This window comes from Serinus canaria, chromosome 3 (genome assembly GCF_022539315.1).
Source record: "Serinus canaria isolate serCan28SL12 chromosome 3, serCan2020, whole genome shotgun sequence".
NCBI lineage: Eukaryota > Metazoa > Chordata > Aves > Passeriformes > Fringillidae > Serinus > Serinus canaria.
This window is the reverse complement of record NC_066316.1, coordinates 51,644,279-51,667,366: the sequence shown is the minus strand read 5'-3', so window position 1 is coordinate 51,667,366 and position 23,088 is coordinate 51,644,279. Positions and strand designations below refer to the sequence as shown.

At 39.4% G+C, this 23,088-nt stretch overlaps 2 protein-coding genes across 4 annotated transcripts in view; both read right to left on the bottom strand.

Moving 5' to 3' along the window:
- Positions 1-11,553, bottom strand: part of VTA1 (vesicle trafficking 1) — a 37,682-nt gene extending 26,129 nt beyond the window's left edge. The window contains exon 1 of one of the 3 annotated variants that reach the window (XM_030235996.2): positions 11,378-11,553. In XM_030235996.2, the coding sequence (XP_030091856.1) occupies positions 11,378-11,486 (109 nt within the window). In that variant the 5' untranslated portion in view covers positions 11,487-11,553. The remainder of the gene's footprint in view (positions 1-11,377) is intronic. The other 2 variants (XM_030235997.2, XM_050973102.1) reach the window with 2 other exon arrangements.
- A 4,610-nt stretch (positions 11,554-16,163) lies between these two features.
- On the bottom strand, positions 16,164-17,774 carry GJE1 (gap junction protein epsilon 1). The gene is made up of 3 exons (XM_030236154.2): positions 17,736-17,774; positions 16,960-17,142; positions 16,164-16,559 (listed from the first exon to the last, which is right to left on the bottom strand). The coding sequence occupies exons 1-3, from the start codon at positions 17,772-17,774 to the stop codon at positions 16,164-16,166; spliced, it is 618 nt and encodes a 205-aa protein (XP_030092014.1).
- Positions 17,775-23,088: the final 5,314 nt, after the last annotated feature.

Genomic DNA, 23,088 nt, shown 5'->3' with positions numbered 1-23,088 from the left:
TGTCCATATATAAGTTTACAGTGTGGGTGACACCAAGCAATCTTCCACACCAACATCCTTCTCCTAACAAAAGATTCTAGGACCAAGGTACCCAAGGCTCCTAGGCTGTTAAAAATCAAAGCACTATTATCCAAAGCACAGACTGTCAGAAAGCATGAAGGTGCTCTTGCAGCAGCAGCTCTAAGATACCAGGAACAGAGACATCCTAGAGACAGACTATTAATGTCACCTGAGATAAGATTAAATGTGTTCCACCTGTCACAGCAATTACACTTCTGTGCCACACAACTGACCACAGCAGACAGTTACCACATGCAGCCACCAAGTCCTAATTTGTATCACCGCCTATAGAAATTAAGATTTCCTGAAAGATCTTATTAAGTAGCAAAAGGTCAAAGCACACTTAAGTTACCCTAACAAGTGAATCTACTGTGATCTTTAATGCTTTTGAAACCTGGAATTTTTGGATGCTCACTTCTTCCCATACATTTATATGTTTGTAAGAAGGACTAACCTGTCCAGAGACAGACCTTTGATGAGGCCATCGTTGAAATAAGAGCAAAAGCCACTCCTTTTTTGTCAAGTAAGTGGTGATCAAGAAAGAGCATGATGTCTGTGAAAACAACTACTGACAGAGCATCACCACCTAGTAGCATTCAGAGCCAAGAGGTAGTCTTGGCTCAGATGCTATTGATAAAACACTGATGAAACCTGATTGCAATGAAAGATGACACAGCCTTCAGGTCAGGAAATGCAAAGCAGACACAACCAGTCAAAATCTCCACAAACATCAGTTTCAGTTGATGAATTGAAGAAACAGAAGAAAAGTACACTCTACCAGTTTGAATCTCATCAGGCACACACAGAATGTTGATAAGTATGTTTAGGTACACTTACTACTTTACTTGGTGCTGCTCTAGTCAAAAGTAAAATTTTGGCATTGAAAACATCTACCATTAAACTTACCAAACAAACAGAAGGTGAAATAGTTGAAAAACTGAATGGACTAGAGATTTCTAGGAAAATAAAACAAAATAGGAAGAGGAGGAAATAAATTGGTATTTATCTTGAAAGACAATACTGAAATAAATATAATAACACTTTAATGTTTTAAAATTTTGCTTTTGAAATTATCTGCATGAAAAGCAATATGGGAGTGAATCTGAAAGCAGTAAGCAATCCTCTGCCTTACTGCTGACAACAGGAAAAAGCATCTACTAGTTATACTTTTTCCATTTTTGAGTATTACTATGTCATACTCATAAGGAAAATAAATTAATTTATTTCCAAATGCAAGTTCTTCCACATCTGTGTCTTCTGGTATCCTCTCTGCTCTAATTTTGAAATGGCCCAAGTATTCTACAAGAAGGCTATCTGTAAGGCTGTGTTTTGTTACTACTACCTTTGCCAGTTAAGGTGTTCTCTTGCATATCTTTTGTGTGTATTGCTTATTGTAAAAACACATGACTGTAACTGAAAAATATGTTTTCACCTAGTGAAGTAAATCTATTAATGTCCTTTTCCTGCCTAACTTGCAGTAAGTGGGCAAATGCACTTCATTACAAAATTTTCAGCAGCAAGAGCAAAAAATACCTTTCTTTTGTTAATATCATCAGTCAAATTTTAAACTAGCAATGAATGGTCAAAGAATTGTCCTCCATGTTTACGTTGACATGTAATCTCAGTAGCAAATAACTCATGAGTGAGAGGTCAAAAGTTTACCACCTCCAGGATCTCCACTAAGAATGTCAACAGTGACATGAGTTCTGTTGCCCCTTTCCCAACATCCAAAAGAAAACAAATGATTTACATTCCATTAAATACAGCTGCTCTGATTTCTGTAATGCAAAAGCAATGGACAGTATTATTACTATGTTTGCTAAATCACAAAACTTTTGCTTCAGTGGAAATGGTTCAATTTCTAAAAAGTGGAAAGTAATCTCCTGAACATTATAGATGCCACAAAAAAAAATCTTCATAGCCTTATGTATTACAAATGCACCCTCTTGTTTAGTTTACTTTATAGAATATGACACTTTAAAGGCCATTTTACATAAAAATCATTTTGGTTTTCTCTTCAGAACTTTTCTATACATTAAACAAAATGTTTAAAGTGCATGTCCCTAATGACCAGTGACACACTCTTAAAAGTAAAGAACTTGACTTAAAGGAGGCATTTATTTAGGAACTTCTAATAAAAGAAAATCCTCTGTGAACAGCCAAACTTCTGAAAATGTTGATGTAAAAGAAAACTAAAACCATACAATGTAGCTGCAAAAAATTTCAAGTTTTAAACTCTAAATGTATATGAAGAATGTAGACAATCTGGGAATTAAATGACCTGTATTTTTTATCTCTCTTCACTATTTATGATTAAGATCTGGAATATGTGGGATCAAACAGATGAATAAAGTTATTCCTCTTTTTGTTTTATGCACTCAGTTTTATAATAGATACAACTATTTTTTGCCCCTCTCTATTCAAACTAAGTAGCAAAAAATACTTTTAGGTGGCCAACAAAGTAGTACTGTATGTGCAGAAATTAAAGTACTAAGGAGGTAAAGGAGGCTAGAGAGAGCTAATGTTTAAATATTAAATAACATCAGAAGTAGAGCTAAAGTCACTTTTAATTTTACACACAAAGACACAACTGTTTTGCCAATTATTAACTAAGAGAGTTTGCTCAGAGTTTGCAGACAGGACATTTATCTTCAAATTCATAAAGACTTGGCAAGTAATCATTCTCACAAAAATGTTTTGCCAAGACAACTACAAAATATACATCTTGATTTGCTGCCCTTAATCTTTGTTCAGTAAATACTAAGTGTGGGTGTGCTGGCTGGAATTATACAGTGAGCTTTACAGAAACTTCTCTGCCTTTATTTATGTCACGTAATACCATGTTATTTTTCCTTTGCTAATACACAGCACAATTTCAGAGCAAGTATTTTGTCTCTAGTATGTGCCAGACATTCATTCCTCACACACAGTAAGTTACTCCAGATTTATGTTTGGATAACAACTGAAACTCCCCTCACTCCCATTTTAAACTAAATTTGTGCCAAGTAAAAAATACCAGAGAACAAAAGTTCCAGCCAGCAAGCATACACAATAGGTTTATTCTCTATCTTCTAAATTCTGTCCTACTACCCATCTTTCTTTTTCCTGGTCTAGCAGGATCAAAAGATTATACTTCTTTTTTCCTGTGTGTATTTAATTCCCTAGCATAGAAAATAAATTATTAGCAACTGAAATATTTTTGACATTTGATATAAACAAACTTACATAAAAGAGTAACAAATAACATTGCAATAAATTTTAGCGATATTTTGGGTCTGATTAAGGGATGAAAGCTTTACCAGACCATAATTTATTACTCATTCATATTCTACATCCCTTTGTCAAACCACTGACAGAAAAACGTTTGTTAAATGCTTGGTACAGGAATCCAACATCTGGAATACAAATGTGGGAAGCAAAGGGCACAAAGACATTAAATTGGATTCTACTCAAATCCAAAACTACTGGAAACATTTTCATATAAAAATGCTCTTGCTCTCATAAACACTAGTGTGTCATATTTCAATCATGTAATTTCTGCAAGCAGGTCATAAATATATTTCTACATGGCTAAGTCTAAGCTGTCTAAATTCAGAGACTTTTACAAATAGATTACAAATACATACTGACAAACAAATTTGGAAGGTCTTACACTGTCTCTTCATTACATGATGCCAGAGGAAACTTGCAAAAGACAAGATATTAGGCTGGCAGCATCACCTGAAAATCTAAAACATTCCAGAGAATTCTAGAGAAACCAAACTACTTTCAAATACTTATTTTCAAGTAAAATTAACTTAGGAAAACCTGTAAGAAAAGAAAAATATAATCCAAAAGTGGAGGAAATGAAGACTACAAAAATATAATTAAGAAACTCAAAAGAAGATAGCATCATGACCCTCTTGCCTCCCAGATTCTTTGATAGTATTCTAAATCTTACTGAAGAAAATGAGTGGATGACAGTACAGTATGTTACATGCTAGACAAATTTCATTAAGTCAAAATTATCTCAAATGCCTCTTAAAACTCCTGAAAGTTTGAGTGAGTCCTCTTACAATTAATAATAATAATAATAGCAAATTATAGACAAACTAAATAGGCAGAACAAAATTTCCAATGACAAATGACTGGTAACTATCAAGGTTAGATGACAAAACAAATAACACAGCAATACCTACTACGAATCTCAGGAAATTATTGTATTCCACACTACCACACTTCTGTCTGGTTTAAGGATTTATTTTGGTCTTGTATGATTTGAGTAAGAGTTTTATGTACAATTCATAAGCTTCTTAGCTTTCCTACAATATTTAAACTACGCATATTTTTATAGGCTGGTCTCTACAGTTAAATAAAGAAAATAAAGCATTTCCAAATAAAACAGAAAAACTACATTAAACATAGGATTTATAGCAATTGAGATCTCTAGAATGCAAAAAGAGGAGCTACTCTGGATTAGTTGTGGTCAAGTCATGAGGATACAACAGCTTTTAGTGATTAGAGCACAAATCTGAAACACCCTCTTGTTTAGTTTAAACTGGAAGAAGCCTTCTTCATGTATTTAAACTATTCTGTGAGGTGAACTAAAGCACCCTAGATGACTAGGAGATAAGCTTCCAAACTGTACTCCTGACCTTACTGGCTACCAGCATCCACAGCTGAATTAGGAGAAGAGTTGCCAGCAGGTTGAGGCAAGTGATCTTTCCATTCTACTCAGCACTGGTGTGCCACACCTGCAGCCCTGGGCTCCCAGTATGAGATATGGGAAGGGCCACAAGGCTGAGGAAAGGCTAGGGACGTGTCACACCAGGAAAGGCAGAGAGCTCAGATTGTTTAAGTCTTGAAAAGTAAAGGATCAGAGGGTCGGTCCTTTTTACACTGTGTGTAAATACCTGACAAGAGGAGGGTGGCAGTGAGGAGTGAAGACAAAGCCAGACCCTTCTCAGTGGTGCCCAGTGACAGGACGAGAGGCAGTGGGCTCAAAATTAAATACAAGAAATCCCATTTAAACATAAGAAAAAATTTCTACTGTCTGGGTAATCACACACTGGAACAGGTTGCTCCCAGCAGTCGTGGAGTCGCCATCCCTGGGGATGTTCAAAAACTGCCTGCAGACAATCCTGACCAACCTGCCCTAGTGATTATGCTCTGAGCAGGGCACTGCATGAGGGGTGTACAAAGGCCTCCAACCTCAACAGTTTTGTGATTCTGAAAATCAGAATGTTGATGTTGATGCATCCCTCCTTCAAAGACAGCAGCATACCTCAGGCAGGAAAAGACAGTTGTTACTTCTACTTCCAGAGAAGCAGAGTAAATATATAGAAAAAAATGGTGAATTATATAATGAAAAAATGCACCTTAGTATATTTACACTATATAAGTGAAATTTAAGAGTTTTACACAAATACATGTAACTCAGAAAAGGTTTCATTCTCTGAAGTACACTTGTTCTATACGTTCTCATTCCTATCTCTGTTAGAACAGATTATTTTAGAATATTACCTCTGTAATCAAAGCAAAGCCCAAAATATTACACAAAGTTAATATCATCTTAATTTTTGCCACTACCCACAGTCTGTTTTAAGGGTTGTGAAGTTTATACAATTTTCTTTGTTTTTCCTACCACTTTTTCAGCTTTTCTGTCTCCACAGACAAAGCAGTTTTAAGAGCACAGTCCTCCCCAGGTTCAAGTCTTTGAAATAATTAGAGCAAACAGACTGAAAACGGAAAAAAAAAAAAAAGAAAGCAAAGGCAAAAGTATAAATTGAGAAAAATTTTTAGCTTATACTCATAGCAGAACCAAGTACACTACAAAACTGGTATTTACTTAAATATCTGACTTAAACATATTAACTTACCCTGAGTAAAGAACAGATTAAATCTATTTTTCTGTATGCAAGTTCTCATAAAAGCCTTTAAAACATCTGTTGTATTAGTAACCCACAAAATGGTTTTCTGCCACCAGCAATATGAGAATATGGAAAATGTACTTTTATGAATAGACTATAAAAAACTAGTACAAAAGATGAATATTTAAACTAGAAAGCTCAGGGATTTGATCATATTAGATATAGAATTTTACAAGCACATTTTTTTATGCATTTCAATTCCACAATGTCCCAGTATAAATGAGGTCATTAAGCATGTGCTGAATCTCTCCAAATGCAGCAAATACTAGTTAAATTTTATTAATACTTCTTAATTACATGCATCTTCTAAATTAATCATTCAGAATGCATCAATATACAATAAAAAATTGAATTATTTAAATGCTCAATTAAAATATCTGACCATTATTAGTTATTCCTATTAAGAAGGACTAATTGGATTGGTAAAGGGTAAGAACTGGTAAAAAATAATGGTATTTCAGTTATAAAATTGCATGGTAACTATATTTCCTGAATTCTTAGTCTGGCCATGAGCTTCACAGTCCTGTTTTTTTGTAACAATAATACTAAAAAACTCTTATAATTTATATACAGAGAGAAGCTTGTTTCACAGGTGTCTGACTACACTTGAAAGTGACAAGCCAGTCACATTTAACAGATGGATATTTCTTTTAAAAGCTGAATGACTTTTGGTTCAAGAGTTTGTCAACTAGTTGTGGAATAACAGTTGTCTCTTACTTTTCTCTCTTGTTTGATCTCACAAAACCACAAATGTTTAATACAAGAGTCTGGAAGCATTTTTCTGATGCTTTTTCATCTCAAGAATTAAAAATTTAAGATTTTTTTCCGGCCTCTTTTATACAGATCATATCTACTGATCTTACATTATTTTTTCTGATGTTTAGTAGACTGTAAAGCAAAAATCACCACACTTTGCTTTTTCAAAGTTACTAGAAACATAATTTCTCACATTAATTCACTGATTATCCAAACACAGTTCATGAAACATCAGTCCTCTTCTGGCAACTCACTGGCATTCTCTCAAGACTTTTGAATTAGAACATCAATGTTCAGTAAATACAGACCACCACACATCTTTGCAAAGAGATTAACAATGCAACTGGAAGGCTGAAACAACAGCTATTAATGAAAATCTTGCTTTTAACTCTAATCTTTAAGTTTTTTGAAGATACAGTTACCTCTCACACCTTGCAAATTGTAAAAAAAAATAACAAAACCAACAAACCAACTCATCAGTCCGACTGCTATGCCACAGTTGGAGACAAGATTTCTTCAGTTATTACAGGCCAGAGATATTTTTTTATCAGAGCCTGCCTCCTTGTGTCTGCATATAACATCTCAAAGTAGTCAAACAGTTAGACTCAAGTAAGTTTTTAACATAAAAAGTTATTTTATTGACTACCAATTACATATTTGCCCTTTGCTAGGCAACCAATGTAGCATACTTTTCAGGTATTCCATTATACCTGCTGAATAAGCTGACCTTTACTGAACCAATAGCTACATTAAGTATGTAGCTATTCAGTATGTAGCTACTGAATAGCTACATACTTAATGACAATGATTAACAAATAATACAAAAATGAAAAAAAAGTATCATATGGGGAGGAAATAATTTTAAAATAAAATAGTAGATTACCAGAGTGCTGGACACTTACATTAACCATTAAGTGTCTAATCTCTTTAAAAGGAGAATTATTTTGTGAGATCATGTCCTACTAAATTTTTTAAAAATAAACCTGGTTTCTTTATTTTTCTACAGCCTGTGTTCTGGGTAGAAGAAATATTACAACAATGAGAGTTTATGGTGCACACTGTCAGGACAAAAAATATTTTATGTCCATCTATTAACAATAGATAGGGCTAAAAAGGTAATGGTATACATACAACATATAAAGCTACTGATCATATTCTGCTTTGAATCTGAATACCTAAAAAAAGAGGTTATGAATGAAGGTTTTGTAAGGATTACACAGGATTACCAGCAATAAACCAGTTTTTACATTTTTGCAATGTGGAAGTACCACAACAAGAAGTGTTGTGTTAGAGTGAGTAAGAACATCAATGTTCAACATTTTACTTTTCATGTGGATATTTATGTGGCAGTTGAAAAAGACAAATAATCCCCGCTGCAGCTATTTTTATTGTGTAAAACCGATTAATGTTAATTAAATTACAGTTTCTGTAAATCAACATATGCCACAATACGAAAAAAGCAGAAGTCCTGCCTTTGCCCCCAGCCACTGTGTCTTGTTCCTTTTCTTTGTCTGTGTGGGAACACAGCTGTTTAGGCAGCAGTGAATTGGCCTGGCTGAAAAATAGCTTATTATTGTCTTTCATCATACAATTACATCAACATTTGCTTCTAAAGCAGTCCAGGGCTGGGAATGAGAAGCTAGAGAAGGAGTACAGCATTTTCTTTAGGTGGCATTGATTTATGCTAGTTTAATACTCAAAATGCAATACAACACAAGACAAAAAAAGGCAAATAAATTATGTAATTGTCACATAAATTTCCAGCTTTAAGAGTGCACCTACAGCACCTATGATGAGAGACAAAAACATTAACAAGAGCAGTGAGTAGTTTCTCTGAAAATTTTATTGCTAAGCTATAGAAAGGAATATTTTATGTTGCAAACACATCTTGCCAGAGTCCACTTGCTTCCGATCTTCAAATTAATTTGTGTCACAGCTCTCATTATTAGACATATAAAAATGCAATTTAACTAAAATTAACATAAATCAAAACCTAGCATACATATGATTATACTGCAAACTACTGTGTCATGGCAACATTAATAATATTGTGACCAAAGCTTTTTTCTGGGTATGACCCACTTATGGCGACATTCCAAAGCTATAAACACATCACTGTTCAGACTGATGGTTACATCCACTAGCTAACCAATCATCCCACTCATAGAGTGGCTGCATAAGCAGCTTTGTGATGAAACATGGCCTTTCAACAACACAGGATGCACTCTGCTGTGTCTCCTGCCCGCAGCTCCTGGGACATGCAGGGGGCCAGAATCAGGCCACAGCAGCTCCCTGCTCCTGGGACATGCAGGGTGCCAGGCACAGGTCACAGCAGCCTCCTGCTCCTGGGACATGCAGGGGGCCAGAATCAGGACACAGCAGCCTCCTGCTCCTGGGACATGCAGGGTGCCAGGCACAGGTCACAGCAGCCTCCTGCTCCTGGGACATGCAGGGTCCCAGGCACAGGTCACAGCAGCTTCCTGCTCCTGGGACATGCAGGGTGCCAGACATGTGCCTCAGATGAGGCTGGTGGGGAAGTGCCAGCGCAGAGAACACCACACAATCTAGCACACACAGAGTTTTCCTCACTCTATTTCTTCCACACAATACATTATATAAAATGTATAGAGCTCCTCCGACACCCATTTCAAAGGCTCCACAAAGAAATGCTCACTTTTTCCAGTGAAGCATCTAATGAGAAGCGTTACTTTAACCCTACATAAATCTGCATGGCTTTCAAAACATTATCTGAAAGGAATCCTGAAATCTTTTTGTATCCCCTGCTCTACACTTCTAAAAATCTATCTTTTTATTAAGGCTTTTACTATTCATAGCATGCTAGGAGTACAAACATTACATTTTTTTTACAAGTAGCAATATCAGTAATTAATACTTTGGGATTCCATGTAATTATGCCAAACCCCTGATGTTAAAAATTAATGTTTCATAAACCTTACTTTTGCTTCAAAGCCAGAACTAAATGAAGAAAAAAAAACCAAAACAACTATGGGTCATGAGTACTGCCTTTTCTTCAATCCAGACAAACTCATCCACCATGGGAGGAAGTAAGTATCATCAGTGGAACACTGGTGAAAACACTTTCTTCTCCTTTGTGTATTTAAAAAAACAAAGGATCTGAGTAAGACCTAACTTGAAAAAGAGGTGTCAGTGCTTTTTACTTTATGTAATACTCCAATAAAACAGATACCTCTAGAATACAGTCTTTGCTATATTCAGTAATGAACTACATGTGTTGAAGTACTCAGATGAAAAAATAAATTTTCAGGCTACTTAGGACAGACAAGGCAAAATGACTTTACAGAAAATGGTAATTATCCAACACAGGCTTTTTTCCCCTCTACACTAACATGTAAGTTTCATAATGCAAAAGACAAAGAAAAGTAGAAATTAAACATGAAAACATTTCTGGTTTAAAGTAGACTTGTATTTTTTCACCTATACTAATGCATGTTTTTTTCTTGTATAGCCGGACAGTGTGCTACATCTGGCATAAAAATACAAAGAAATAAAGAAAAACAAACAAAAAACCCCTCAGTGCAACTTGACCTAGCTGCTGCTTGCTGGCACACAGTGTCACTTGTCCTGAGTTTTTCCAGTAAATAGTCAATACTAGTGAGAACATCCAGTGTTCTAATATGTGGCTACCTCACCTTCTTGGTTGCACTTTTCCATGTTAGCACACAATTCCTGTTTTACACAGAAAAGGTAAAATTATTCTTCCGTCACTCAGATGACAGCTTTTTCAGAGCTATCTGAAACCTGAATTTCACTAACTCATTCTTCTAAATTAAGAAAGATAATTTCATCTCACAAAGAAAAACCACCAGTTCTACATCTATTTTTTATTTCATTTTTCTTGAAGACAAACCCCTCGAATGACCTCCTACCTCAATAAAAATACCAACACTGTGATGACCCATCTTCTTTCCCTTTAAGGGTGGGTTGTCAACAACATAAACATACATTTCTGGTGATCTGCTAGTGTTAGGCCCTTTACAAGCGTGGCTTAACTGTAACAGGAATTTAAGACTAACAGCAAGCTTGTATTTCTTAATTCACTATACAAAGTCTTGTAGAAAGGCTGACAGTTGTCCGTCCATGCTGACAACCAATAGCTTAGAAGCCACATCAGCTTGAAAAATCTACATACTAATTTGCAAGTTTTAAAGTATGGTTTTGCTGCGCTCACTTCAGCGAAAGAAGCAGAAAAAAAAACCAACCCGCTCCCTTTGAGAACTCCGAGAAAGTGACAAAGCCTCACAGAGGAGAAAATGAAAGTTTCTACCAGCAATAAAGATTCTCAAACTCAAAATACTTATTCAGGTTTACACAACCGAAGGGAGGTCTTTTCAGGAGAACAAAAACTCTGAAAAACCTCTTGAATGTTATTTTTTGCCGTACTGATCAGGACTGTCCGATCAGGAGCGCTTTACACGGTGGCGTACAAGCAGGCGGCGGGGCTGCCGCGACCACCCCGCACCGCCCAGAGGTGGGGCTTCCCCCCGCCCCCGCGTCTCCGCGCATCCCACGGGCCGCCCGGGCGGGCAGGGGAGGAGCGCTCCGCCCGCTGCACCGGCGGCTGGGCCGGGCCGGGCCCGCCGGGACGGCGCCGCGGCCGCCTCCTCACTCACAGTAGTACGCCACCACGGGCTCGCGCTTGTCCAGCTCCTGCGCGGTCCGCAGATGGTGCTGGATGCTCTTGAGCTGCGGCGGCAGCGGGGGCAGCGCCGGGGCCGCCATGGCGCGGGCGGCGGCGGAGGCGGCGGAGCGCGGCTCTCGCTCCCGGGGCTGGAGCGCGCCGCTTCCGCTTCCGGCTCGGGCGCCGTGGGCAGGCGGGCGGGCGGCGGGGCGCGGGGAGCGCCCCCTGCTGGCTAGGAGGGGGCTGGAGGGGTTGGCTGTCCGTCCGTCCGTCCGTTCGTCTGTCTGTCCGTCTGTCTATGGGGACCTACAGCCTCAAACGCCTGCGTGGCCCCTTAGTGCTAGAAATTCGTCCCCACGGCAGCTGTGAGGAAGGGCTGGAGACTTCGGGGCTGTCGGAGCTGCTCCCTGGCGCAGCGGTGGAACGGCGGCCTGGCCCCGGCCGCCCAGGGCTGAGCAGTGACGCTCTCCCCGTCCCTTCTGCCTCCTTCCCTTTGGCAGGCCAGCCCAGAGAGCTGTGCAGACCTGGTCTGTGTAGGTGCTCCGGCAAGTAATATCCCTTCTCAGATTGAAACTTCTCCTTGGGCTGCCCCAAGGCTTGCCAAGGTCCGTGAGGCCCTTGGGGGCTGAGCTGTGCTTTTTCTTTTCGGCCTCTGCCCTTCACCCCCAAAAACTGTTGTCTGCAAAAATCGGATTAGTTACCCTGTATGCAACAAGCCAATAAATACACACTCGAGAGAGATATTGATTATTCATTTCAGAGTTGTGCGAGCCTGGGTGTTTGGGGGTATTCCATAAGTCAAGCATCTTAACTATCAGCACAGTAGCTGAGTGGCCTTATTAGTTTCTTCCTTATTTTGTGAGTTCTGCCAAATGGCCCTGTGGCCTGTAAACTCTGCATTCCTTGTGTCAACTACCAGTGGGCATCCTTCTTCCCAAGCTTTGTTAGCCTCCCTCAGAGTCTGATATGGATGGAGAATGTTAAGCTCTAAACCTGACAAACCATGTAAACCTGGTAAGCAATTCTACTACCAAGTGTTTTGTTTTTCCAACACTTGGACATCAGTTAGAGCTTCCTTGTTAGCTGTTGTCTGTTTTCACAGATTAAATCTCCCTTGTTGTTGATTAAGCTTGAAAGTATTTGAAGATAAAAAATAAAAGAAAATCCTTTCTTAAGAAAATTTAACTTATTCCCCATTTTGTAATACTACCATGGCCTGGCTAATAGGACTGGGCTGCTTCTTGGTGGCTATCAGAAAGTCTGTCAGCCCTGGAACATGCATGTCGTAAGATCACCACTTCCCAGATGACTTTTTCTCAGAGGAACCACCAGGGATTTTTGGTTTTGAGGAGAGGGGATAAGAACACCACAAGAAATGTGAACTCTTGAAGCAAAATGGTTTCAAATGAATCAATTTGAAACCATTTTGAAACCAAATAAATACAATATAAATTTAGTGTCTATCACCTCATTCTGATGGCATATTTAAAACTATTTTTACATTTCTTTTACGTAGCCCTTTTGCCAAACCCCTTCTTGATCTCAAAGTGTCTGTTTGCAAAGGAAGAGAATGTCAGTGCTCCAGGGCATAAAGAACAGTTCATGCTGGAGGGAGGCACAAGCTAGGAGAGGTGGTTGTGTTGTCTCATTGCTGGCATGGGAGTGTGCCAGAAAGGGAACAGAAGGGAAATGATGTCTGAACAGAAGAGAGGAATCCATGAAAGGAAGAGAACAAGGAGTGGTTACAGGAGTGGGATGCTGTGGTGCTATACTAGAAGCGTGCTTGCCCAGAGCAGCTGTACCTTTGATGTAAATGCAATCACGTCACAATTACAGCTCTTTGTTAAGTGAGAACTGAAATGGTCATGATGTCTGACTAGAGACAAAACTGACTGCAAACACATGAGCTGGGGATTGCTTTGAGTGCTATCTGTGAAAATTAGGTGGCTAGAGTATGGTGGAAAACAATGAAAAAGTCAAAGAAGCACTTACAGTGTGAACCTGATGTAAGCAACAAAAATGCTTCCTCAGTGTTCTGGGAGACAGGGCTTCATGTTCGCTGTGTAAAGAAAGAGAATTGAATCAGAGAATCCCCAGCTGTATTGAAAATTCCTCTCTTAATGGCAAAAACAAAAAAAAAAAAGCCTTCATGATTGTCTCAAATACTTGCTAAGCCTTTGAACAAAAATCAGCTCAACACTGAGAAATGCATGAAGGCATATCAATCTCAGAGGGAGTAAGGGTGGAAGGAAGCTGATAGAAAACAATGTAAATGAGAATGAAAGTGGTGGGAGTTTGGAAGACTAAGCAAAAGAAAAGTTTATCGACACTTGAGAATACAATGAGCACCAGGAAAACAAATGGCAAATATAGGAAAGAGAAGTGTTGACATCCATGGGGAAATGATTTCTTTACATGGACATAGTATCTCCATCAATGTGTTCCAGAAACTAGTGGCAGAATGAGGCACAGAAAAACATTTGCACTAAAAGGCAATAAGGCACTTTTTTTTTAAATGAAAGACTGAGGAATTTGACAATTTTAATTCCATAGGAAGTGCAGAAAAAAAATTGGTGTATATGATTTGGAAGAAGAGAAATTTTTAATATGTTCCAGAATGTGACCACAAAGAGAAAGGCCATAGTGGTCAGTAACCCAGCTCCTAAAGCACTCCAGGGATCCTCAGACAGTCCCATGCCAGTAGTTGTTCTTCAAGGCTCTTGATGGTAACAAGAACTTAAAGAACTCCTGAGGGCTTGGGGGTTTTGGCACTCTTCTGACCCTTCTGAAGTGTTTGGAAATTTACAGAAGAACAACAAGCAATGGCATACTGAGCACCAGGGAAAACACTGACAATGTTGTGATTAAGTTATTTTATTATTGTACAAATAACTGATGAAGTGGGATTCCAAGTGTACCATTGGTAACAACTGTACCTAGCACACAAAAGTAAATTCTTTTTCTCAGTAGTTTGATATACTGTATTTTTTTTCTAAATAATTTTTTTACCTGAGATTACAAGTTTCAATTGAAAAGAATAATTCCAGATGGATATTGACATATACAGTGAAAAATTAGACATATATCAGCGAAAGAACATGGCATATTATGTAAACAAGAAGTTAGTACAGTGATTTTTATTTCACTTGCAATCCTTGCAAATGTCAAATAACTAGTTTAATATTGCATAAATCTGACATTTATTTAAGACAACATATAACTTATTTCCATAGGGAAAAAATAATATAGCAAATGTATTGAAATATATAGTTTTGTTCTTGATCACCACATTTAAAAAACCAAACATCTAGTTGTAGCCCACTTTGTTTTAAACGGCCCAGATTCAATCAAATCCAAGACACCTAAAACTTGCTATTTCATTTATTTAGCAGGTTTCCTTTTGTGGGTGAGAATTACAAGGCTATGATAATTCAACTGTGCTTTGGACTAATTAAGTAACACTTGGTGGTAAAACAGTTGGTAAGATTTTTTTCCAGGATTTTCAAAATATTTCTGAAATTACCCAGATTCTGTTATCAGGATCTCAGCTTTTTATGTTTGAAAAACAGATGGAAAATGGTTGATTTTTATTATAGCTATTTGTAGATATTTTATACAGGAAACTACCTCCTCCTTTCTTTCTGATTCTGGAATCTGTTTTCTTTCCTTTATCTCACTTCAGTGCAAGGAAATCACTTCTAAATTTAATATGTTTATTAGACCTTAAGAAGAAGCTGTTGCACACAAAAACATCTGATGCCTATAAAAAGTTTAAGACCTAACCTAACCCAATACACTTTCTGCATAGAATAATTTTACTATGCAGAGTTCTTTTTTCACTGTTAATCTAGCAGCTTTAGTCAGAGCAATAAAAAGTTAGATGTGACACAAACAGCAGAAAATTCTGTGGGCCCAATTCTCTAGTCACACACAAGCAAAATGCATTAAAAACAAATCATGATTGGGCCTAGGAAAGGCTTTTCTCCAAGATTTTATTTTGACACTTTGAAGCTGCTTATGCATAATTGTTAAAAAGCCCTTTTCCTCCTTCAAAATGTGATCATACTAAATTGGTAAAAATCTTCTACGTGGTAAGCCAAAACATAATGAGTTGTTAAGTCAGCACAAAGAATACCTTGGTACTCTTTCACTTTTAAAAGGAGATTCTGAGCCAGCAGGTGACAGTAGCTGAGCCTCTGCAAAGTAAGCTGGTATCCATGGATATGTTGTCACCACAGCCTAACTAGGAGCCTCTGCCCCCGGTGACTGAGTTGCAGGTTGCATCTCAGTGGCACTTCTTGGGAAGATGCTTGAATGCTTTATGGTATGCAGAGAGTAACCACTATTATTGTTCAATTCTCAAGCTGTAAGAACATGTGAAAAATTTGCAATAATTTTTCCTAGAAGGGCAATGGCTTTATTAACTCAGATAGCATGTGTTCAGAAAAGCTGTGAATAGAAATATGTTTATAAATAACCATCTCCTCACATGCCGACCCTCCTCTAGAGGCAGAACTATCAGAGGTGGCAGGTCATGAAAATACATTGCTCTTGGAGATCTTAGTGGCTTTGACCTTGACATGGAAACAGATATTGTTCTCATAGAGTGCAAGTTTTTAGATGAGTTTATGTCAAGTAACTATTCTGCCTCAGTAATCATGAGTGTGGTTTTCTTCTGCAGCTCTGCATAGAGGACCGGAGATGTTTTTCTACTGTGGTTTGAAACCATTGTTACAAAACTGCAGGTGGGCAGAGCAGTAAATGAGTGCGAGTTGACATCACTGAGTTTTTAAGAAACCTAGCCTTCTACATGAGATCTCAAAAATTTCAGCAACACACAAGATCACTGTAATCACAGTAAATGTGTACATTGCAATAAGAAAGATTGTCTTTTCAAAGTGCTCTGGCACCATGCATCGGGTAATGTTAAACTTTTTATCAAGTGCTCCCACATCACACATGTAGATTGCATTCACTTTGAAACCAAAAAGCTGAATCTGAAGCCAAAAAGCCACAACTTCAAGGACAATCCTTAAGAAAACAGAGAAGATATAAAACCCAGTGTAGGATGACTTCTGGAGAATATCTTCCTGTTTGATGCTCTTACAAGCAGCATAAAGGTGAAAAAATGCCCCAGGCACCAGTACAATCACCAGCTGTAATGCCCAGAATACCTAAAATGTAGCAGAAATGTACCTGTCAGATCATTTACAACTGCTTTGGAACAGCTAGAGCACATGCATATTAGAACATTTTGCAAGTCTGTTTTTAATATAGATCAAATGTATAAAAGCTTAGATGACAGAAAAGGTAAAAAGCATTTATGTTTTGATTTGAAAAGTTTAGTTGGGTTCTGAAACATGAGTATTATTTTGAAGGACAGGAAACACAGCTCCGTATTTAGTCACAGCTAAAGGGATATTAAAAGGAAAATATTAATGAAAAAAACAATCTAGTGATAATTAGCCTAGTCAGTTAGTACTTATATGGAACAGTCATGCTTTAATTTTTGCAGTTTACTTGCTTTACATTGGATTTTTACCATGAAAAAAAATAACAGAAAAAGATAATTACCTGAGGAGTTATAGGTCTGAACTGGTTGTAACAGAAAAGATTAACCTCTCTCTTGTCTGGGTCACAGCTGAAATGCAAGGCCTCATTTCCATAAACAGCAAAGCCCAAAACACCAAGGAAAAACATTCGAATTGAGCCAAAAAAAAGAGTGTGGAATTGTCCAATTACTGTTGGCGGTCTGAGCTGCAAATCAGAGGGTTCATTCAACATAAAAAACAAAAATGAACAGTGTTATTGTTGGAGGTCTACTTGCTCTTTTTCATTATCCAGAATATTTATTTTATTCTACTTGTTTTAAAGGAGACAGTTTGCCTTTGAAGTGTGCAGTAGCTCTCTAACAAAATAAGATTCTTACAACACTTTATTGTTCCTCCTAACTTTATATAAACGTCAATTTGTCTAGCACTCGCCAGTTCATTTGTTTCACTGCCTTTATCTGTATTCCGCTGCTGCAGAAGGCGCCAGACGGAGCTGAGCGCTTCGACCCAAAGGCTATTCGTTTTGCTGTTGTACTGACTCATTCACATGATGTCAGGCGATGGCAAAGCACGGACCGCCGTGCCACCATCAAACCTAACCATGCTTAGAACCATACTTATTCCCGCAAATTAAAGTTCAGCTTCCCCAAAGGGGAAATTGTCAGCCCGCTCCGGCCGCCTGCCCCGCCGTGCCCGGCCCGGGAGCGCAGGGGGCGGGCGGTCCCCGCTGGCCCGTGCGCTGTTTGGGGCCAGACCCCCGGCTCCGGTGGGGCCAGGGGGCGCGCCCCGCGTACTCACACATCCCTCCGAGAAGCTCCGGATGTAGTTGGGGGACATGGCTGGGAAAGGTGCCCTGTGTGGGCGGCGGCGGGCGGAGCCGGAGCCCGCCCTGGCCCTGGCCCCGACCCCGACCCCGGCCCCGGCTCGCTCCGCCCTTTGTCCCCTGGCGGGCCCCCTCGCTCGGGCCGGCAGCGGGCGCAGCACAAGCGGGGCCGACCGGCGCCCGCCGATAATCCCCGGGCAGCACCGTCAGCAGCGCCGGCTGCCACCCCCGCCCCCTGCGCACCTGCCACTGCCCCCGTCCCGCCGGCCTTTCACCGCCGCGCCGGGATACCCACTGTACCGACCATCACCCCCGCCCGGCCCCGGAGCCGCTCCCTGCCCCGACCCCCATCCCCGGCCCGGCTGAGGCCCTGGCGCAGCGCTCTCGGGGCTGCCGCCGGCGGGACCCTGCTAGCCGGAGCATCTAGAGTTAATTAACTTTATAACTGAATCCAATAGAAGAGGATGTTGCAGGACTTGGAAGCTGTAGATCCACGATTCTGAATTCAAAGAAACAGAAATTGTATGAAAACAAATAGTATTACCCGCTTCAAAGTTCCTACAAATAACTTAATGGTAATAATTGCTACTAATAATTTGCCAGCGTAGTCAGTATGTGCAGTTGAAGCAGCTCCAGAAGAGCTGTGCATGCGAGTCCGTGCATGAGCCAGACACTCCTGCTGGTAAAGTGCCGCAAGGAAGTGCTTCAGCTCAGTAGTTTTAACCCAGTGGGAGTTCTATGGGAAGATGGAGAATGGAAGGATGGAGATAGGAAACCAGTAAAGGGGAAATGCTAGTTTGTCATTCACTCAGTGGTATGAAGTAGTTTATTTGGCGTGCATAAGAAAGTGAAATCTAGTCACCGAATCCTGAGAGGGGCAGTTACTCTTTTGCCTCTAAACTCAAAAGAGAGCCTCCCTTGTAACTGGCTGCAGCATGACTTCAAGCTGATGTATCAAAAAGCATTGTTCCCTCTGTCATCTATGTTCATAGGCATGGAGACATAGGCAGAAGAGGGGAAGTGATGAGAATTGGTGTTTATTTTATTTATTTAGGGATTGAGCTCTTGTGTCTCTAAGAGGTGCCTTGATGACTGTGTTAATGATATGGTTAAAATAACTGTTGGAAGACATCAGAACACCCTTTGTAAAGGGAACCCACCCTGCATCTACTGAAAGAAGATGAAAAGTGTTCCAATAAGTGCATGTTATTTACTGCAGCTCCTAGTTCAGGCAGTTAATTAGATATCTGTCTCATGGAGTACTGTAAAGGTGCTGTATCGGTAGCACTCAGACTGGGTTTCCAAACGTTTTTAAAGCAATATGCTGCTCTGATGCATAGAGAGAATGCAGAGGTTTGTGTAAGTCAAATGAACTAAAAGCAATAATGTCTCTTAGTGGTGTGTGATGTGCAATAAAGTACTGTGGTTTTCAGCATGGTGACTGACCTTCACAAAAATGCAGTGATTTTGGTCACAGCGAATTGTTTTTCAATACATATGGAACTTAATTATCATCCAAATGCAATTCTAGTGCTCCCACAATACTATGAAATGACCAAATTAGTTCAGCATGTTTAATATCAGTAATATTTCAATAATTTATTTTAAAATGTGGATTGCCTATTGAAAATCTGCTGTTGAATGTACCTCAAAAAGTAGTTGTGTTTGTATTTAGCAGGATCTCTTTAAATAGAAATGTTTAAAAACTCCATAGAGATAGATCTGTCAAAGCTTTTTGTCATGCTTGGTAGAGTAGTGATTATTTGCACATTAATTGATGAACATGAACCCATAAATTTGGTCAGCATTTGATTCCACTATAAATAGAAACAATATTTCAGAATACATTTTAGGTAAAAATCTGCACTATACAAATGTTACTTTGTATCTTTTTATTTTTAGGTGAGAGTCACATGATTACTTACCTGACTGGATTGTCTAATACAAGATAATCAACAATCAACCTCAGTAGCAATATAGAAACTTGAATCTCTGTCATGTGATAAAGATGCTAAAAGAAGACTTAGCTGGCAATGGCAATGCTCTGATTTTTTTCTAGGAACCCATAAGGAATACAGCTGCACTGAAATAAAAAAACCCAAATCAATTCTGGAGAGGTTGTCAGATAAACCCAATACAAACCCCGTGGGTGTCTGCAGTAAAACCCCACTGAGTGTGATGAATGGACCCACAATAAAATTGTCACTTTCTTTGAAGTGGCTCCAGTGTCATGTGAGCTCAAGCACAGGAATCCCATTATCTTTGCACTAGGAGGACCTAATAGCAATGTTTTTCTTTTGTCATGTATGTTCAATAATGTGCTTCTTAACACCACATTAGGAAGATAACTTGAGATGGAAGTAGAGTAAGCTGGCATTGTGCAGTCCTTTTGAGTGCAGGGAGAACTCAAGCCATTCCTTGAGACTTCCTTGACAGAAAATCATTATGTTTTGAATCTGTAGGAGCAGCTGTCTGTTAGCTGTCTATAATGGACAAATGGGATGGAAGATGTTGATATCACATTTGTTTCTAAGTGAGTCTGAAGCCTGGATCTTGACTCCAGTTGGGAGCTCAGCGGTGTGCTCTTTAACCTTTTAATGAGTTGAAGTCCTACTGAATGAATACAGTAAAACAAATGGAATGCAAATGCATGCATAAAGCTGAGGTTGTGCTTAGAGGGATGACCTGCGTGTTTAACATTAAGCACCCAATTCATTCCTTTATAAACGTGGTTAAAGGTAATGGCACCTGTTACCCTCATGCCATAAATGCACCCTGAAAATGGTACAAAAAATTGAATTGAAATCAGTAAGATAAGGTTTTGCTTTCCAAAAGAGAACTTGCATGAATACTGGAGAAAGCTACTTCTGCTAGCTTTCCAGCTTTGTCTAGTGCTGGAAGCATCTGAATTTCCATTTTGGTTTGCAGAATTCCCTCTGTCAAAATAAGAAAGCTTCTATTGAAATAACAAGAAAAAAACCCATGAGTTACTTTAGGTTACTGTACATTTGACTGCCTGGAAGAAGTCACTCTCTACTACAATGCATGCCCGTTTTCCAGCTGTATCTACTAGTGTAATGAATGATATTACAAAATTTATTGACGATTTGGTTCCTAATGCTAAGTCTTTAAATTCAGGTACTTTGTTCCTTGGTTGTTGCTTTGTTTGTTTTTAAAACTTGACTGACAATCAGGCCTTCTTGATCACTTCCAGGGCTCCATTTGAACCTGGTTTTCATTTAATGTGCAAGTACATATACTTATTTAAAGGCTATTTACTGCAGGTAGTTTTAGTGGCAGATACGCTTGGCTCTTCATGGGACTACACATGTTGTGATGTGCAAATCTGGAATTAGCCCTGGAATTATCAAGTGCCATGAGCTGCATAAATGTGTGAAAAGTGTTTTTCCTGTCAGACTTGCTTCTTGGTAGAGGGCGTTTGTGAAATGTGTGGAGCTCCTCATTCCTACATGAACTGATTATTAATTCCTACACTTGGGAACTTCTGATGAAGTTTTCCCTCTCACGTTTCCAAGTTGTTGTGGTTTCTCCCCTATGGTGTTGCACTCCATTTGTGGTGATGTGATTCTGATTATGCCTGTGCAGTTTCTTTCTCCCTAGGGAGATTCACCTGTGGCACTCTCTCCCTCACTCTTGTGCCAAGTACTGTGTCAGAGCTGCACAATTAAATGTCTCTAGGCTGTTATCTGAAACGACATCTAGGCATGGGTGGACTCTTGTTTGAAAAGAGAATGATGAACAGTTTGTATGTGGAGATCTGAATTCCAACTGGTTTATGTCAGGGTCAGTGGATCTTCCCCACACATGCCTTTTTTCCTCTGCAGGAAATCATATTCATACTGGTTGAATATAATAACTGGTTGAATTATATTCATACTGCAGTAGAAGCATTATCTGACTTTCTGTCTTCCCTGAGCTGGAGCCACTCACTTCTTCAAAGCTTATTTCCTTGCTGTTAGAGTTCTAAAAAACATAAAGTAGATAAAATCAAGTACTGATAAAAATCAGGAATATAAATTTCCACTGAAAATGTTTCTAATTCTTCAACCTTATGAATTCCATCCTGTGGACTAAAGGACAGATAAAATTAACTAGGACAGAAGAAATTCTCTTGGAAGGCAGCAGTAGGAGTGGTAGTGTTGTGAAACAAAAAGCAAGGGGTCTCACTTCTCTCCATGCAAACTGAAACCAGTTTATATCAGTAGAAAATTTTAAAGGGTTCTTTTGTTTATATTCATGCAAAATGACTCAACTTCCTCTTGTCCCAAGAAAATCAATATTAAAGACAAGTTGAATTTAACTATTCTCCCAATGGGGGAATTGTCTCTGGATATATAAACCCATTTTCAAACAAATTAGCAAAAGGACCACACTCCCAGTGTCAAACTCACAGAGTTAAAGACTTATATTGGAGCCAGCCAATGAGAACCATAAAGAGGGATTTGGAGTGTTAACAGAAACATGACTATAGTTGACCTTAGAAAATTTCATGTATGCTTAACAAAATAGAGGGTCACAGCAATTTATATAAATATGTAAACCATCAGTAAGGCTGCCTCAGAGGGAGCATAGCTGAATCCAAAACTGTGTGGAAGGAACTTGACAGATTACAAGAATCACCTCCAGAGGAGTTCTGTGATGATTCTTATGAGCTGCTTTATTGAAATAAATTCCAGTGTATGTCCGGATGGGGCTTGCCTGGGCTTATCTAGCCTTTGCTGCTTGACTGAAAGGTGGCAGTGTGGTGGTTTCACCTCAGAGACACCTCTGGCTATGCTGGTAGCTGCAGCTGGCACTGGAGACAAGTTCAGACATGCACAAGCCCCGATTTACCTCTGTGCAGATGCTTTAAGGCCAATGGTGAGGGAAAGGAGTGGATTCTGCTAGAGAGTTTGATCCAGAGTTTATTCAGATGGCAGCCTTCTGAATCCCATAACAACTACTAACAGAATCCCAAACCGCGTGGTCGCTGGCTCTTTTAACCCCCGGGAGAGAGGGAGGGGAGGGGTAAGGAACCCACCCACCAGGTACAGGCTGGGCAGGTCTCAGGTGCAAGGGACACCTGGGTGGGCCAATGGCCCCCCAGGGATGCAGGGCATCTCTTGAACTCTACCAATCACTCAATGCCCCTCTGGAATGCCAGGATTGACAGACAGCACCCAGCAGGGGTCAGGGTGGGGAGAGGGGGAAGTGATTGACACCTAGGAAAGGACAGAATACCTGAGACAAACTATGACATCACACTACTACACTGCTTAGTGGTAAGGGTGAAGTATCTAGCCTGATCCTTTCTGAGGCCTAGCACTG

Bases quoted from the DNA above. Each gene is read 5' to 3' on its own strand.
- GJE1 (XM_030236154.2), bottom strand. From the start codon at position 17,774: ATGTCCCCCAACTACATCCGGAGCTTCTCGGAGGGATGT. The intron at 17,143-17,735 runs GTGAGTACGCGG...TCTGATTTGCAG, and splicing joins GGAGCTTCTCGGAGGGATGT to CTCAGACCGCCAACAGTAAT. The intron at 16,560-16,959 runs GTAATTATCTTT...GCTACATTTTAG, and splicing joins TCAGACCTATAACTCCTCAG to GTATTCTGGGCATTACAGCT.